Genomic DNA, 19,635 nt, shown 5'->3' with positions numbered 1-19,635 from the left:
TCTATACAATAAATAGATTTAGTTTTTGTATGTATGTATTATGTACCTATATGCATATATAGCAATGTTGGCACCGACTTTGAGAGGTGATTAAAAAATCGTAAATTGGATATGGATGTAACTGATTATTTTTTTCTTTTTAGTTCATTTTTGAAGGCGGTTTTTTTTTATTTATAAAAATTTTTAATTAATATGTAGCCATTAACATTCAATTTACATTGCTGTTTTATGGAGAATTTTGATATGAAATCACTAAGAAGTTCTTCCATTATAAGTAGGTATATAATGAAGTATGAAATTATCTTAACTGTTATTTATTTTCTTCTAGAATGTTCGCATGACTTATAATACCTGATTTGTATCACTGCAAATAATGTAAAATATAGTATAAAAATAAAAGTAGATTATTTCATTCTAATTATTGCTTAACATTTGTTCGGTTTTTTTATATGGTATAGGTTGACGGACGAGCATATGGGCCACCTGATAGTAAGTGGTCACCATCACCCATAGACAATGACGCTGTAAGAAATATTAACTATTCCTTACATTGTCAATGAGCCACTAACCTTGGGAAGATGTTATGTCCCTTGTGCCTGTAATTACACTGGCTCACTCACCCTTCAATCCAGTACACAACAATACTGAGTAGTGTTATTTGGCGGTAGAATAACTGATGAGTGGGTGCCCTACCACCAAGTAAAGTCGATATAAAAAGGACAAAACAATTAGTTCGAATGGAGCTGTTTTTTAACGCGCATCACGCAAATACTTCGGAAATGTTGACATATTTTTTTTATAACTATCAGTGTCAGAGTAGCAAAGCAACGCGTGGACCGATCTACTAGTTGAGTATATAAAGACTCTATAGAAAAGTATGTCTTGGATTTTTAAAGGTTAAATGAAATTGTACAAAATTAAAACGTTCTAAAAACCATATTGTGCTATTGAATTAACTTTATTTTCAAATATATTATCATTAAGGAATCGGTAAAAAGGAGTATTGAAAGATGAGTTTTGTTGTAAAATTGTATTTTTGAGCAAAAGCTCCGAAATATAATAAAAACATACAAAATATAAAAACTAGGTAAATTTTGGAATATTTTCTTAATCTACAAAACTAACATTTTATAAAAACAATATACAAATACATTTTTCAAAAATATTTCATTTTATATAAAACTAAAGATACGTTAACAAGTATTCAATACTCATATAATCTTTTATGAAGTTCAATAGTAAAATTCTCATGCTATTTGAATTTGTCTCTTTATACAATTTAGTATAAATGGAACATTTCTTGGTAACTACATTAATTGTTACAATGAACGAGACATTAAAGCAAATCATATACATTTGTAAATTTTATATAAATTCGACACCAAAATTAAACATCAATAAATATAAATACTTTTTTGTACACCACGAGGAGTATAACATGGAATTATTTCTCTATTTACATTTAGCTGCAATACAAAGCTTGCTTAAAATATTAATTTAAGTACATAGAGATAACTTATAAGTATGACTTATTTTTATACTTCATTTACTGTACTATGTGCTTCCTGTAATACTCTCAGAATATTTTTTAACAAATAAACGTTCCCTGACGAAGCATCTGGAACAGGTAATCACTTGATTGGCATCCCTGATACTTATCAGGGATGCCTTGAGCAGATACAGCCGCTGAGTGCGCTGTGCTCGCGCTGCAGCCGCTGAGTGCGCTGTGCTCGCGCTGCAGCCGCTGAGTGCGCTGCCGTGTGTGGGCGGGCTAGGGGTTCATGGCGACGATGATGTTGGCGAGCGCGGTGCGCGCGTCGCAGTACGGGAAGCAGTCGAGCACCTCGCGCGCGCGGCCGCTGTGCTCGCGCTGCAGCCGCTGAGTGCGCTGCCGTGTGTGGGCGGGCTAGGGGTTCATGGCGACGATGATGTTGGCGAGCGCGGTGCGCGCGTCGCAGTACGGGAAGCAGTCGAGCACCTCGCGCGCGCGGCCGCTGTGCTCGCGCTGCAGCCGCTGAGTGCGCTGCCGTGTGTGGGCGGGCTAGGGGTTCATGGCGACGATGATGTTGGCGAGCGCGGTGCGCGCGTCGCAGTACGGGAAGCAGTCGAGCACCTCGCGCGCGCGGCCGCTGTGCTCGCGCTGCAGCCGCTGAGTGCGCTGCCGTGTGTGGGCGGGCTAGGGGTTCATGGCGACGATGATGTTGGCGAGCGCGGTGCGCGCGTCGCAGTACGGGAAGCAGTCGAGCACCTCGCGCGCGCGGCCGCTGTGCTCGCGCTGCAGCCGCTGAGTGCGCTGCCGTGTGTGGGCGGGCTAGGGGTTCATGGCGACGATGATGTTGGCGAGCGCGGTGCGCGCGTCGCAGTACGGGAAGCAGTCGAGCACCTCGCGCGCGCGGCCGCTGTGCTCGCGCTGCAGCCGCTGAGTGCGCTGCCGTGTGTGGGCGGGCTAGGGGTTCATGGCGACGATGATGTTGGCGAGCGCGGTGCGCGCGTCGCAGTACGGGAAGCAGTCGAGCACCTCGCGCGCGCGGCCGCTGTGCTCGCGCTGCAGCCGCTGAGTGCGCTGCCGTGTGTGGGCGGGCTAGGGGTTCATGGCGACGATGATGTTGGCGAGCGCGGTGCGCGCGTCGCAGTACGGGAAGCAGTCGAGCACCTCGCGCGCGCGGCCGCTGTGCTCGCGCTGCAGCTGCTGCGTGCGCTGGATGCCGTCGCCCGCCAGCACGGCCTCGTACAGCTGTGGGAGATAGACATCTGCGATCAATATACATATATAAAATCGATAGTCACGGCAACTTAAGTCGCAGAGGACAAACCATTGCGCCAGTATCGCAGTATAGAGATGTAACAGATGCACATTGTATTTGTGATAAACACCGAAGACTTGACTAGGCAATAAGTACCAAACACAGCCTGTGTTTGTTACGACCAATGACTCTCTATAGTCTTATATCTAGCCACTAGATTAACGAGACATTTTGGTCCTTCGAGCCGGATCTATCCTGATGTTACTGTCATAGTAAATGAAACGTCAATCTAAAAGGCCGATTTATATTCAGCCTGTTAGATTGAAGTTCAGCAGCTATTAGGAAATGCAGAACAATAGTTTTTGATATTACAAGACGTGTAAATGTGACACTGATAACCGCTAATGAGAATTTCTAAATAAAAAATTATCAGTCCGGCACTGAAGGCTCAATTTAGTCTATAATAATATACAAAATTGTATAATATACAATCATTTCATTTAGAGAACTAAATATTCTCAAATCTTACCGCGTGGTAATCGACATCATGTACGCTCTTCTTGCCGGCCTCTATGTAGGAGTACAACTCAGGCCGAGCCTCCAAAGTGAAAGCTAGGGGAGCGCCAACCAACGAGAAGCTATCTGGCTCGGGTCCTGTGAACGCTTCGAGATCTAAGAACGCCTGCCAAGCTAGAGCTAAATGGCAACCGAAGAGATAGCCCTGAAATTATTAAGACATGCTTTTAATAAAATTACTCATAATAAAGTTTTATTAGATAATAGATCTTAGATAGGTTTCTCCTACTATTTTTATAAAATACTTATATATTGCGTAATACATGCTGCTCAAGTCCCAATGGCTTACAAAAACTAAATATAACTGTTATGTGCCCGATGGTATGATTTGTATTTTTATTTCGCGTATCTTAAAATGGTAAGGAAATGAACACTCGATATATTTCATACAAAACTTACCTAGTTAATATTTATTGCAATTTTCAACAATGCCCTTTTTTAATGTTGTCTTAAATTTTCGCGATTATTACACATTTAAATAAAACTAATTATAACGGATGAATCGCGTATATTAATTATTTTTAAACATCCCGACGTTTCGAGCACTTTGCAGTGTTCGTGGTCACGGGTAGACAGTCTACCCGCGATTCATCCGTTATAATTAGTTTTATTTAAAAGCACTTATTACTTAGTATGGCAGGTAACCTACCTGCGTCTGCAGTGCGGGCTTGTGGCCGGCGAGCTTGAGCGCGGCGGAGCAGCTCTTGCCGAGAAGCGCGCCGGCCGCCAGCACGTGGCGCGCGGCCCACTCGCGCCGCGCGCAGCCCTCCACGCCCGCCATGGGCAGCGGCGACAGGATGCAGTCCCATTCTACACTTACCAATCGCTGTTCTTAGTATCACATATTTTACTCAATATTCCATTTTTTTTAAGGGCATGTAATGCGGAGGAATGAAATATATTGTGAAAAAAGGCTTGAGCATGGATGTAAAAGGATATAGAGGTAGAGGTACCAAGGAAACGATGGATGGATTGTGATAAAGAGGATATGGTTAGAAAGAATGTTACTTGCGAGATGATGTCTGACAGAGAAGTATGGAAGGAGAAGACATGCTGCAAATAATATTGGGATAAGAGCAGGAGGATGTTGATTCAATATTTTTTCGACTATTTCTGAATATTTTATTTATAAAAATTACAATTATGCGACTAATTATGTTTTTACTGTCAACTTGACAAAATGTATTTATAGCTGTTTTATTATGATATATTTGGATAAGATTGTATAATAGTTAAATCCATTTTTTTGTTAAATACTGCTTCGTTACATCATTACATGATTGATTGTCAAAATAAGGTCTCGAAAACACTCACACTTTAGTAGTAATGTAAAAAATAATAATGCTATCGATGTTATCGTGATATTAATGTTCAGTATATATTAATATTAATAGAAAGTTGTACGTCTACATTTTTAATTTTTAGTTACTTCTATGGAACAGCAAATCAACCTGACATAGAATTGGGTCAAGCAGGACCAGAAGGTGTTTTTCTACGCACTCAGTAAAATACTGCCAAACTTTTATCTTTGAACGGTTACTAAGAGTTTACAGACAAAAACAAAAATATTTATGTTGTGGTTTCACATTTGAGCCTAAGAACACCAAACTTTATATAGATTTTTTTAGATTTCAAATTCCAAATATATAGTGCAACTATTTCCGTAGTCGGGTTTTAGTATTTCTTAAGCTAGTGTAAATGACGCTTACCATCTAGAGTTCTAGGCTATGTCATTATTATTACATTATAACGTTGCTCATTCAAGTAATGCGTTTGTGTTTTTCATCAATGTTTGCGATATGATTCGAAATGGTGAATGTATTTATTATTACGGAGAGAATATGTAGGTATGTAGGCTATATGGTCTTAAATCATAGAAACGAGGTAGATCACGTTTTTTGATTGAAAATTGGTCATAAAATAACTCCTACCAATCAGGTAATTCAAATTGGTATATTATATAAAAAGCAATACCAAATAAATATTGTTTTGTATTTATATACGTATTTTAATTACAATATTATCAATGATTGCCTAGTCCTAACAACAGTTATAAGTACCGATTTGTTTTAATAATAAACTGCTAGTCTATCTTATCATCGTAAGACCATATGATGATGATACACTGCACTGATAGGAATCTCACCATACATGTACTCGTATATTATAAATGCAAAAGTAACTATATCTGTGTGTCTGTTACGCTTTCTTGGCTAAGCCACTGAACTGATTTTGATAAAATTAAGCACCAAGTAAGCTGGAACCAAAAGAAACAAAATGTACCCTTTTTTCGAGACAGTGAAACTATGGATAAAAGTTTGAGTATAAACTTAAACTTTATATTGATCGTTTTACTGTAAGACTTCGCCAATTTATACATAGTATATAAATTGCATGTTCACAGGCATAACTTCTAAAAGAGAAATATACAAAACATTTTTTATTTTTTATTTCTTGATTAGTTTGGAATCGATTAATAGACAATCTGTTAAGTTCCCTGTTTTGTCATACGGTCTGTAGAAAAGTTTTGTACGTGCCGCTGAAAAACAAAGTATCTTTAAATTGAACATATTGAGGTCATTGTAACAGTTTTAGAGGTCCGTTGCACTTAACAGATACCGGTTTGTACGCAAGCGAAAGGACAGTCCTTTCAGGTCTCAATTTAAAAAAAAGTCACATTCGTTCGCCTTACACTCTTAAATGTTTATGTATGTATCCTATATCTATCTATATATATCTATACCGGTGGTAGCTTCACTTAATTGTAAAATGACGATTCAAAATTGCTTGTAAAAGCCTACTTGAATAAAGTGTATTTTGATATGTTTTGATCTATAATTGAAAATTTATATCAAATTAATTTATATTGAATTTATTTCTGTAACTTTAACGTAACTTGCTTACTTAATAATGTTAATTTTTAAATTAGTTTTTGCTTTGTTGTAAGATTACAACGAAAAATATAATTCTTAGCAATAGGGTTGACAAAACTTTTTACTATAATCCACCACAACCAATTCATTCCCTACGACAATATTGTATCTCTTAATGACTAACAACTTTATGAAGGTTAAAAACTTGTGTCTGATTGATATTCGTCTGAGCTATTAAAAATACAATACCGCACACTATGTAGCGAGGATCATTATCAACTGTTGAATGGAATACTTTAATTATGCAGTAGGATTTGATGATTATAATTTGCATTTCCATTAGTATTATGTGTTGGCATATAAACAAAGAATAAAAATAAATGCTTCTCAAAGGATCTAGCTTAGCCGAACGATTATAATGATCAATACAATAACATGGATTTTAGTTCGCTCAGTACAAGTATGATAGTTATATGTACGTGGATCGTGATAGCTTTCACTTTGCCTGATAAAATCGACTCCTTAATTTTATTTAAGGTGTTAGATGTTAGATTGATTTCTTTAAATGTAATGTTCTTTACTAATATTCAAAAAAAGAAGAATAAAAGAAGTATGTTTCTTAACGTACAACGTTGTTAACTAAAATTTTTATTACGATTCTTAAATTTATACGATGAATTCTCTAATAATTACTTTTATATATTCTACTTTACGACTATATGCATCATAGCTTAGATTAATCATTGTCTTTACGCCTAGCATGTATCACAAATGACAAAGACTACAAATTCGTTCAAACAACGCAAGGAGACAAGTCGAATATGTTGAACTAGCATCGTCACCGATACATTATGTATATCAACAGTGACCACTTCTATCTGATAGCATTATGAATTCAAATCACATGCGAATCGCCTGCGACTGGCACAATTCCTGACACACAATACAATTTCAACGAAATTAAGGTTATCGAAATTCGTTACTTCGCTTAATTGTTTTCTTTGTTTCGCACGTTGAACTATTTTGCAATGAATTGATGCTGGTTGTGATAAATATTTCATCATTACTACATATATATTTAGACTATAATCATGAAAGACATTTGTAATACAAAGTTGGATAATTACTTGTCATATTTTTAAGCACTGAATACTTTAAATGTTGAGTTATCAAATGGAAAGTATTATATTTTTATGATGAACGGGCCAATGGGCCTCCAGATGGTAAGTCATCAACGTCCATAGATGTTGCATAGCACGGAATATTAATAATTCCTTAAATTACCCTTGAGGTTCTAGTTACAGAATCGTTAAAGAGCGTTTGTGTGCTAAAGGATATTACAGCACTAATGACTTTCTAGTGGACTGCACACCTTGGGAATGAGATGATCGCCTCCAGGCTGTTTCAAATAACAGGAATATGTTTATTATTGTAAATTATAAATTGACATTATAAAAAAAAAAAAAAATATCCCGCTGAGTTTCTTTCGCCGGTTCTTCTCAGGTCTGAGGTATTATATTCCGAACCGGTGGTAGATTATCTACAATCAATAAGAAAGTGTAAACACTTCTATTTTGAATAAAGGTTTTAGACTTTGACTTTGACTTTGACTGGATTAACAGTACCTACTATGTATGTATATGCTTGGCGGTAGAATATATGATCTTGTCTTTATACAAATAAAACCCTACCGAGCAGATATTTTTATATAAACAACGCACACTGGGCTTAATTTTACAAAATATACGTATGTATAATTTAATTTGCTTCAACTATCATTTCTCAAACACAACAAAATTATAAAGTTACGGCCCTACAAATCTCCTTGAAGTAGTCCGTAATCGAACCCGTAATTTTACACGGTAATGCGAGTAACTATATCATATTAATAGAGAATACCAAAAGATTAACCAGAACTTAAATCGATGGTAAAAACTAATAGCATACAAATTCGTGTAAATTATTAATAATACATTTCCTTATTTCAAAATACTTAATGAGACGGAATTACAAAAAAAAAGGATTGGTAACAAAATTTTTAGGAGCCAACAGTAGATAGGAAGACAAAATAATATCAAAACTTTAAAAAAACAATTGATATATCAAAGACTGATATATCAAAAAATCCTCACGTTCGCATCTTTGACGGGTGTGAGCAAGTTTACTCATTAATTGTTATGCAAATACGATTAAAGTTAACCTATGTGTGCTCGCAAACGCAAACACACGAGATGTAGGCGTAGTTCACGTTAATTTAGTACGCAGAACATAACGTATACGAAGTTTTCTAATTAAGTCACTAAATTAAATTGTAAATCAATATTGAATCTAGGTTTTCAACTACAAAGTTTTTTTTATTAATTCTTTGAAGAGCCTCAAAACTTTTCACACAAAAGAGGTGTTATTTTAGACAATGACTTAACGACTCAAACGTACAAGCTACATTAGTATCGAGTTATTAAGTTGATCTTATTAAGATTAAATTAATTAGGGATCTTAACAATTATCTCTACGGCATTATTAAACTTATGTATTTAATTTAAAAACCTATCCTATATATACATATATATAATACGGTTAACATTTTTTTATACTCGTGTAACTGTGTTAAGATGGGTTAATTCATACGACTTGTATTGCATAAAGGTAATTGAACGAAATGAAATCCGACAGACCACTGAAAAAAATCATAAAACTTACCAGAAGCTGCTTCCCTTTGATCCTCGGGCAGCGGCCGTGAGGGCAGAGGATTATTTTGTTGATCCCGATCTCCAAGAAATTCTGCTTCCACTAGATCTCGCACTGCTGATGACATCAGCTCAACGAGCTCTTGATTCCTATTGGTTATCAAATAATTTTCATATTACACTAGACCATCTACATCGTCGTTATATAAACATTATGTCAAATTCAAAAAATTTCGAATATTTGTTACGAACACATAAAGTAAAGTTTTGTTTGAACTTGAAATAACAATATTAGTTTTGACGACCTCCATGGTCGAGTGGTGTGTACACCGGTTTTCATGGGTACGCCACTCTGAGGTCCCGGGTTCGATTCCCGGCCGAGTCGATGTAGATTACCATTAGTTTTCTATGTTGTCTTGGGTCTGGGTGTTTGTGGTACCGTCGTTACTTCTGATGTTCCATAACACAAGTGCTTCAGCTACTTACATTGGGATCAAAGTAATGTATGTGATGTTGTCTCATATTTATATTTATTTATATTTATATTACCATACATAAGTATAGTCACTTCTATCTGTGGAAATTAATATTGCTATAGGTCAGCATGTTAATTCTGCATTTAATGAGTTCCTACTCATCATAAACACATCATACAATTAAAATGAATGAATCTATTGAAATAAGAAATCCGACAGTGGAATGAAAGTGGGTTGTACGAAGACGGATCTACCGAGCCCTCACATTAAAGATTTCACAATGACTTAAAAAAACATTTCACATTCATTAGTGCCTAATAGTTCAAGATAACCGAACGTAAAGTTAATCTACTTTGAGTTTTGTAGGTATAATTATATGAGATTAATAATTCATTGTCAATATTAGGCGATTGCTTGAAATGTAAATTTGTAATTACCTGTTGTAGAAACAAGTAGTCTGATCAAAGTTAACAAATGACAGCATTTTAAATTTGTTATGATATATAAGTTATCAAGTTAATTCCATAATATTCGGAACGATTGTGATATAAGATTTAGTCGAATAGTCGATATCAATATAACAGTTTTATAATAACCAAATCAAACCGGTTATTTGATTTATATAAACAAAAAAGAAAATGTTTACGATTAAAACAAGTTGCTGTAAAAGAAACATCAACACGCATGACACACATATCCTATTTAATTAAAAAAGGTGTTGAAAACCACTTTACTCTCTATTTTTCATTTTCTCTAACCAATAAATTTTTAGTTTTATTAGAATCAAACGTTTGATTATGATCATTGTTATTCAGTTTTAATTAAATATCAATACTATAATAGTATGTTATACTAGTGTACTACAACAATTAAAAATTATTTTACATTTTAGAAGAATAAAACTATACACATTCAACCACAATTTTTCGTGATTTTATGAGATTCGAAACAAATTAAACGTCATCATATTGGTGCAATTGTAGTATAAAGTGTATAGATAGCTTATTAAAATGTTTCTTTTTTATTTAATAAAAACTATCCACTAACATTATAATAAAGACATAATTCGAATCAGCTTATATTAATGAAGAATATGTCATACTAGCGATCCGCTTCGACAATTTAATCATAAAGAAAATTATATGATATAAATACAATTAATAGCACTCTGAATTAAAATAGTTCTATTATATAAATTCAGTGAAAACTAGTATTCGCCCGCGGCTTTGCTCGCATTTTAGAGTGTTGATTGTCATGTGTCAGGCAAATATGTAGCCTATGTCCTTTCTTTGAGTTTAAGTTTGCTGCACACAAAATTTCATCGAATTTGATTCAGCGGTTTGGTCGTGAAAGAGCTACAGACAGACAGACTGACCGACAGAGTTACTTTCACATTTCTAATATTGATATAGATAATTAGTTACGGAGATGAGCTCACACTTTTTTAGATATTAAAAAGACAGAAACAGATTCTGAAAAACTCATACAATAATCGTTCTACCATATCGTAAATGTTACGATGTTGGCTTTTCACTGAAATAGTCGGTAATTTTATATTGCAAATAAGAGAAGAAAATGAAATAAGAACACCGAAATTGCCAATTATCTTTGATACAATAACAATACGAATAAATTGTACAGTATATTTGTTATCCGTTATCATAAATTAGCACTACCTACCTACACCTGCAATACGGTTACTGGAACTATTAAAAAATTCTTTCGGTTAAGTAAATTTAACTTAGCGGGCGTGGACGCGAAAGTAACTGGTTTGTAGACCGGTCTCGGGCCATACCAAACTTGTGATATGTGAAAGAGGACGATTTTTCTTTTACAATAACAGTGCACATCCGGTACGAAATGAGTTAAACCTTAAGTTTTCCTAATTAATGAGAATTTTTGCTCTGCTACTCTTATTAGAATGTGTTAGTAAATACTTGCGATTGATACTTACAACTGTTTCAACGGTTGATTGTCTGTTTTGTTTTTTTTTTAGCAATTGTACAGATTAAATAAAATTAAAAAAGATATTGCTTAGAAATAATCTCCAAGTCTTTTAATTTATTTAGTCTGCAATTCAAAGTGCTCAACAGTATTGCTATACCTCGTTTGGCAACCGATTTCCTAACTTCATAGTAAATGTCGCCGCTGATGTTGTAAAATGAAGCTCTCATGGCCGTATTTCACACCGAACCATATGATTGGGCTATTATTCGTATAGTTTGGGTAGACATGGATTTTTGATATTATTATTAGATCTAGATCGGCTATCAAACGGTTACTTTCACTCGTAGTACTAGCACCGCTAGAATACGATAATAGTCAAAGTCAAAGCGCCGCCAAACATGAGGTTCAAGATGTTTGACTACTGAATTGCTGATACAATCTTCAAAATGAATGCATCAGCTCTAAGTTGAAATATTTGCTATTAAAATAATACATGAGCATGGTCCATGGTACGCGTGCAGACGGGAATTCACAAAATATTATATACTTTTTAAACAACTTAATTTTAACTTTGTTTATAATCGCAAGTTGTCCATATATGGCGTGTCTACATCACGCTACGTTTTAATTAAGATGAGCAAACAGGAACTAAATATGAATTATGCAATAAGTGAAATTTATACTTCTATCGAAATAAATGAGAATCAATCCTAAATTGTATGAGGTCACAGATAATGTTCCGTTTACAAATTATTTACACATACTAAGAGTCATCTTGTATCGAAATAAAACGGCCCCTAACATATTGTGTCCACAAAACATTGACCTCTAGACCTACTCGTACTGCGCGTAAATGCCGTTACAGCAATACTCATAGTGCACCGTATGCCTAGGACTTGTTGAGATTACAGAAGGAAAACGTCACGAGAAAAATTGCAAAGCAAATGATACATTTGTTATAATTATAAAACACATTTTGATACGAACCAAATAATAAAGCCCTTTTACATACTTTATGATTTACCTCATCTTTTTTGTACATGCTGTATAAAATAATACTCCTTAAATAAAAGAGATCTCAATGCTAGACATGGAAGATTTACAGGTTAAATAGGGGGAAATTTTGATGATATGACTAATGTGTGTAACGAAAATATGAGTAATGAGTCATCACATGAGATAAAAGATAATAGCGGTTGTGGAATTATACTGGAATGGATACACCACGACCGGACCATAACATCACATGTGAACAGGAAAAAACACAACGTTCTAAATTTGAAATAAGCAAGTCATAATGAAGATAAGGTTTTTAGTAGACTAAAACTTTTGAATAAAAACATATACAATGTCAAACTTCTGAGTTCCCTTAAAGGATCGTTAATGAAAACGATCCTTAATCGAGATAGCTATATAAAAATTTAAACATCATCGACTCAACACTAGTTCTTTGTGTGAACGATGAAACTAACTTTCTACCTTAAATATCTTCTGCTATTTGAATAGTTACCTATTCATATCAATGTGTACTATAAACTTCTATCACCAAGTTCATCATCATTTTATAAAATACGTTGAGAAACGAAATCAACAGGAAATATAAAAATAAAGAGGAAATAAATAAGTACTTCTTTTACAGTTAAACAACTAATCTAAAATAAAAAAGATATGTTTCAACAAGTTTTGCAAACAACCTGCAGTGAACTTAGTTTCAGAATGGATTATCTTGCCAAGATATTCCCCTCACAAAGTTACGTTTATCTTTGTAACTTGCATAGAAACGTGCTTTCAGGTAACTGTTAAATTTTGTTGCCAATTCGAATACTATATTGTTTTCTAATATAATAGTAAAATTTGTATTCTATTAAATTTAAAGGCCGATATAGCCCAGTGACATAGAATACGTGGATCATATAAAAAATGCGGTCACAGTCAGACCACAAGCCAATAAGTTTTCACGTGCTTCTTTTGTATTTATAAATCAAATCATACTAAGGATTGAGGGGAAAAACCGAACTCGAATGTAGTCAGAATAATCTCCTTAAAATAAAAGGTCCGGTACTTCACTTTATATTCGAATGTGGCAATTCTCATTGCCACATTCGAATTTTCGAATGTGAAAAAGTGTAAGTTGAAGGCTGGCCAATTATCCCAAGCAGTGTGATCGTTCTATCACTATTTACCTATTGACCTTATACCTCAAGCCGGTACACTTCAGACTCCGTTACATTCGCGTGTAAAGTACCTTACCGTCATTGACACACCACAATAATTGATAGTTCGGTATTCATGAAATAATTATGATTCATAAACGTAATTACGTCTATAAAATTATAAGAAAATCTCTCGTATTATCTCGGAACGTGTACAATTATTTTGGTAGTGAATTACAAATTAAGCAATCTAAAAGCATAATTAAGTAAGATGTTTCAAATAATTATTTATACTTTGAGGCAACACTCGTAATTTTAGTAACTATCATTTTATTTTGATTTTTATCTTGAAAATTTCTAGAACTGTTTCAAACATCATGTAAGAACGTACTCGGTATAAGGTAACAAAAATCATATTATTACAACAATAGACGCACAGATTAAACTGGGAGAACATAATGTTGTCTTAAATTTTCGCGATTACACATTGAAATAAAACTAGTTATAACGGATTTGAATCGCGTATATTAATTATTTTTGGCATCCCGACGTTTCGAGCACTTTGCAGCGTTCGTGGTCACGGGTAGACTCCGTGACCGCGAACGCTGTAAACTAAACCTCAAAAAGAAAACCAATTGGTAAAGAATCAGCAACTGAAAATAAGTAATTAAAATAAATAAAAATCCGTATTTCTCCAAACGAAAATAGTACAACAAAGTTATTTTGTAAGCTTGACCCTCGGTCATCTTCAGCGGAGTTAGAATTTTTCCAGGCTGTTGTAAATAAAAAATATTGATGATTATAACTCAAAATTGTGTTCTATATTTTTCTATAGTATATAGTAATTAGTAGTGTGGTTCTTTTGGTGGTTCTCCTGATATTTGTTTGCGAACCGGTGATATATTTGAAAATCAATAAACAAGTAAAACTCTTCAATAATAAACGCTCTGACTTTGTCGTTTGTTCTCACAGCATAGCATGCGTTGAGTCCATGTCAATAAAATATCAACGGAATACCCCAATCGGTATAACACAGGTTATAAATATTGAACATGTAACCGTGACTACACTGCTAAATTAAAGAGCACGCGGATGTTACATGATGTGTATGAAGAGGTAGTCATGCAGATAGCTTTCACTTGTTGTTACGTTTTGTACGCTTAAAGCGTTGGGACAAGTGTAATGAATGGTAAATAATTCATGCAAAATAAGATTTAATATTAATATGTGAACACAATTAATAAATTAAATTGTTCACACTATAAATATTTTTGAGACACACGAGTACCTTTAAAGGTATTTAAAATACTTCTTCGAGAAAGTGAAAGGTTTTATTGATACTTGAAAGGCAGATGGTTAAATCGGTCATCCGATGTTGGCCCGAGATTGTTTCTGCCCATACGTTTGGATGGTTAGCGGTATTGGCTGGTAGCAAAACTTATTATATACTGCACTTAGTTTTAGTACTTGAAAACCGTTTTAGAACCAAAGCAGTTGCTATGTATGTAAATCAGTTCATTAATCTACCCATCATACTGCTGACAATAAGGCGCCACTGCGACCAGTCCTGTGCTTTCTAATGACATTTTCAGATCGTGAAATAGACAATCCAGTCCAAGGCCTGCCATTTTTTTAAATCATGACACCACTCTTAAATTATAATAGATTTAGAACAATGATTTTATTGGCTCATCCCAAACTTGCAACTCGATAGTGATTCTTTTCATTGACTTTGTTGCAAAATTAACCATAATCTTTGTAGGTTTTTTTTTTGTCATACGATATTTACCCGTTTGATATATTGAGTGTAATATCGACCTATAAAACGAATGTAAAATAATGAAGGATGTACGACCATTATTTCTTGGTCCAAGTTTTGCTTTCCAAAACCACTAATATATTTGTTTTGCTGACGTTCCGAGGTAAGGGTAAGGGGAGCCCCCTGTGTTATTTAATTTATTATTAACACGAGGGAAAGCTTTCCATGTTTCTATTTAAATGTAAAATTTTATTTTTTAATGACTATCCATTAATTATGTTGGCATCTCGCCATCAGATAGCAGATTTGTCCGTCTGTTTTCTTATGTTAAATATAAACAAAAATACTTAATTAATTCTCACGGCACGAAGGGTTATCAAATGATCCGAAGAATGCGGAACGAAGTGACCCATACTATCTTTGCACGAGACACGATTTATGTACTTACTTATGTATGTATTCAAGAAATATTGTAAAGGTAACTCTATATACTGGACATGGACTTCCCACGTAAAGACGTTCTCACTGGTCTTACCCATTGCTCAAGGTGTGAAAATTTATTTTTGGGGGCATTTATTGTATACATCAAAAGCAATTGTCAATAAAAAAATGTTTAATTATATTAAAGATTAGAATAATTTTCTTTCAATATTAAGACTATTATTTACTTTTTCATTTGCTAAAGCACAATGTGTTCCTAAGATTACGTAATCTTAATATTATGTTATCTAAGGAAATCATTATTTAGTTTCAAATATTACGATTTATTACTTAAGTTTCGTAATATTTTGTATATTAATAATCATTAGAGACATTTACATATTTATATAGTGTCATCCTAATGCTTTGAAAAATATTCATAATGTAATATGAATAAGTCGCACGTTTAATTCTGACCTCTTGGTCTACTTTCGTAACCACATTGACGTAAGCCTTGTTCTGAGATTGAACAATGATCTGAAAAGTTTAAGGTACCTGAGGTTCGCTAGTTCTGTGCAGGAATTGGCGAGGAGGTAGTCCCCACTGAGCAAGGCGATCTTGTTCCCAAATAACATGTCGTCCGGCTCGCCCGCCAGCACTTGTCTAACGTTCATATTGACGAGACCCTTGTGCACGAGATGAGACGTGCGGATCATTTCAGCGACTTCAGCCAGCGCACGTTGACTGCACAGAATTATTATCATAAATAACAACAACAGCCTGTAAATTCCCTTAGAGGAGAAGGTTTGGAACATATTCCACCGCGCTGTTCCAATGCGGGTTGGTGGAATACACATGTGGAAGAATTTCTATGAAATTTGTCACATGCAACGATGTTTTCCTTCACCGCCGAGTACGAGATGAATTATAAAGACAAATTAAGCACATGAATCAGCGGTGCTTGCCTGGGTTTGAACCCGCAATCATCGGTTAAGATGCACGCGTTCTAACCACTGGGCCATTTCGACTATAAATATATAGGTAGGTATTATTAAATCTTGAAAGTTGGAAATTCAGTCTCTATATTAATTAATTCGAATGTTCGAATTATGATTTTTTACAAACGGCGGAACTACGTAATCAAAGAGTTTCTTTCTTGTTCGGTCAGATGAAAGTTTTCCATAAAATAACCATTAATTTTTACGGCAACGTACGATACTGTAGGTTCATCATCATTATTTATTTATTAAATGATGTACAAGTTACACTTTTACACTTCAAGCTAAAGGTAAGTGTACCTATGTAGAACCCCGGCCGCTTTGTCTTGTTCCATATCCGGTATTTCAGGGCTGTGGCCGGCAGCCTTCGACACGAGTAACACGATGAGTCCCCAAGCTTGCATATTGTTCTTTCCATTGTAAAGAAGATTCCTATGAAAAAAATATTCGCGCTCAATAAAAAAAAAAAAGTTTTAAATGTAATGATATATTTCGTTAGGTTTACAACGAAAGAAAATGTATTTCTTTGTGGCCAACACGCGACTTATTGGTGTTGTAGAATATGTCTGTAAAATTCTTAACGCTTGAAGCAAATAATACACCAGCTATTCAGTACCAGCAAATTATATCCATTATAAGGATATTACATCGATCAGACAACAAAGGCATATCAGATACAATAATTACTATATAAATAAAAAAAAAACTAAACGAATCTTCCTCATAACTCAAGGAAGGTAAAATACATATGTTATTTTATAGTAAAATGAGTAATAATATAAAAATACATCCAACAACATTATCGATTTATTCAAATATCGATACGACGTTTCTTGTTTTGTCTCAATATAAACACAAAGTAGTCGATTAAATGTTTGCGGTAGCACGCAATGGCGTTAAAAGAATTGTAAAGTACTGTATAAGTAGGATTACGTTATGCATAATTAACAGACAAGACTTTGCATAATCCCTGAAATTCTAAACTATTATTATTTATTATTTTATAAAAACCTATTGAAATATAAGACTAGTGCACTTGTTGGCGTTCAATAATTTGCAACGTATATTTAGTTACTACTCGGCTAGGGCGTATTCGGTCAATTTTTAATCTTCAGGTAGAAATTCATATTTTAACAGATTATATATATCGTAATTGTTCCTACTTTGAACATTGATAGTTAGAGAAAAAACAAAGGAAAGTAACATATGTAACACTTTCTAAGAGATAAAAAACTGGTAACTAATCAAATTAAAATCAACAATCGGAAGCTACTAAATGAACGCTAACATGATCAACAACGAAAAACTAATCAAATATTTGCAAATCTCAAGTAGGTAATACATTTGAAAATCGAATGCATATTTTTGTTTTGAAATTAAAAATAAAAAGCTTTTACTATGCTACTGTTTGGGCGCCAATTTTTTGAACTTGAATTAAGGAAAGTGAATATACCATTCGTTGCAATACTTATAAAATCTAATTCGACTTTTGACCGAGGTACACCCAGACACATCGATAATCGTTTTATATTTAACATAAAAATGTTTTGTATACTTAATATAGTTAATATTCATACTCATAGGATACGTTGTTAAAAAATTAATATCTTTCATATTATACAAATGCCTTATATGTTTTGTAGACCTGTATAGGTATATTTTATTTATTATTAAGGTAAAAATAATTTAAATTTTAAGAAACAAAAAATGTAGTACAAAAGATGAAGAAACCCCAAATAAAGTAAATTAATAGCAGTAGGTGAATGGAAAATTCTAATCCTATTTGAAACGAAACCTAGTTTGAGCCTTTGAGGTACGATAGAAAGTCTAGTCGTGATGTACTGGCAAGTGAGACATGCATTTTTCTAGAAGCATAAAACTTTATAGGACTATAACTATAACTTTCAAAAGCATAATTCTTAAGCTTTAACGGGTTGAATAAAAAATAGTCATAATCAAATAACATTTAACGCATTTCTCAACAAAATTTGAACGTCTACTAACTTGGCTGTTTTCAATAGTGGATGATTACTTCCAACAAGTTTTCGTAGGTGTAAGGCAACGTTTGCTATTTCATCGCTAAGTACCCAGCGGAGGCTGAGGAAGGAGGTTGGGTAACCGACGATCTTCTCGGCCTCGCTTACTGCTCTGTTCCAATCTGGTTTTGTGTTTTGTTGTGCAACAGCACATCGCGTGCTGCTTGTGCTCACTTCCCGCCCAGCACAAGGTGCCAATTTCGAAACCAGTGCACTTGAAGGGCGAACTTTCACCAGGTCGCACCCGACCACACTCCTTAATCGGCTCAAACTCATTTTTCAGACACAAAACAAACCCAAAAACACAACCGATTTCGTAAAATCAAATATTTTTTGTAAAAAGTATTTTAGATTATTTATTTTGTTGAAAATGATCAAAATACTTTTTTATAATAAAATAACTTTTTGGTATATTCAAAACCAAAACGAATGCTTTATAAAACTCTTAGTTTAACAGTTTTGTTAATATTTCTAAGCGCGCTACTTTGAAAACGTTTTACTCTTTGCCGCTAAAATGTTTAACTGATATACAGTGATGGGGATTGGTCCATTGACTGTTGAAGCGAATGAAATTCTCACTACGCGATTTTTGTTGTTGCCACACTACAAATTTTAACTTACAATAAAGACTGGCATTCAAGATATTATTATTTGTTATTTGACGGACATAACGACATAATGTCTACATAATAAAAAATAAAAAAAACATTTGATTTCGGAATAAATAAGTAATACATGTAATAACAATAATAAATATATAATATCAAAGGATATCAATGCGAGCAAAGGATATCAAAGTGAAAGCACTTCTCGTAGATAATGATAAACTATTATTTTTCTAAATAAGATTATAAATTTCGTCATCTGTTTCGATAGCGAAAATAAATGATGACTATTGATAAAAATTAAATGCATAAATATTTTGATTTGAAATCATAAAAGCGCTTTATTATTTTATTATACTTT

The 19,635-nt window shown here is 34.2% G+C and overlaps 1 protein-coding gene across 2 annotated transcripts; it reads right to left on the bottom strand.

Annotated features, from left to right (window-relative positions):
* Positions 1–1,089: 1,089 nt before the first annotated feature.
* Positions 1,090–19,237, bottom strand: LOC124530542 (all trans-polyprenyl-diphosphate synthase PDSS2). 2 transcript variants are annotated; one of them, XM_047104741.1, is made up of 8 exons: positions 18,638–19,237; positions 16,934–17,065; positions 16,191–16,379; positions 8,894–9,030; positions 3,970–4,130; positions 3,274–3,465; positions 2,688–2,734; positions 1,090–2,552 (listed from the first exon to the last, which is right to left on the bottom strand). In XM_047104741.1, exons 1-8 carry the CDS (start codon positions 18,943–18,945, stop codon positions 2,447–2,449), a joined length of 1,272 nt encoding a protein of 423 aa, XP_046960697.1. In that variant the 5' UTR covers positions 18,946–19,237; the 3' UTR covers positions 1,090–2,446. The 2 variants fall into 2 exon arrangements, with proteins under 2 accessions (XP_046960697.1, XP_046960696.1); XM_047104740.1 differs by having other exon boundaries at positions 1,090–2,734.
* Between the last annotated feature and the right edge of the window lie 398 nt (positions 19,238–19,635).

This window comes from Vanessa cardui, chromosome 6, assembly GCF_905220365.1.
Source record: "Vanessa cardui chromosome 6, ilVanCard2.1, whole genome shotgun sequence".
NCBI lineage: Eukaryota > Metazoa > Arthropoda > Insecta > Lepidoptera > Nymphalidae > Vanessa > Vanessa cardui.
The sequence above is the reverse complement of the archived record's forward strand: the minus strand, read 5'-3'. Positions and strand labels throughout refer to the sequence as shown.

Excerpts from the sequence above, each read along its gene's own strand:
- LOC124530542 (XM_047104740.1), bottom strand. The coding sequence starts at position 18,945 with ATGAGTTTGAGCCGATTAAGGAGTGTGGTCGGGTGCGACCTGGTGAAA. Across the intron at positions 9,031-16,190 it reads ACAGAACTAGCGAACCTCAG|GAATCAAGAGCTCGTTGAGC; the intron begins GTACCTTAAACT and ends GATAACCAATAG. Across the intron at positions 2,735-3,273 it reads ATGATGTCGATTACCACGCG|CTGTACGAGGCCGTGCTGGC; the intron begins GTAAGATTTGAG and ends TATCTCCCACAG.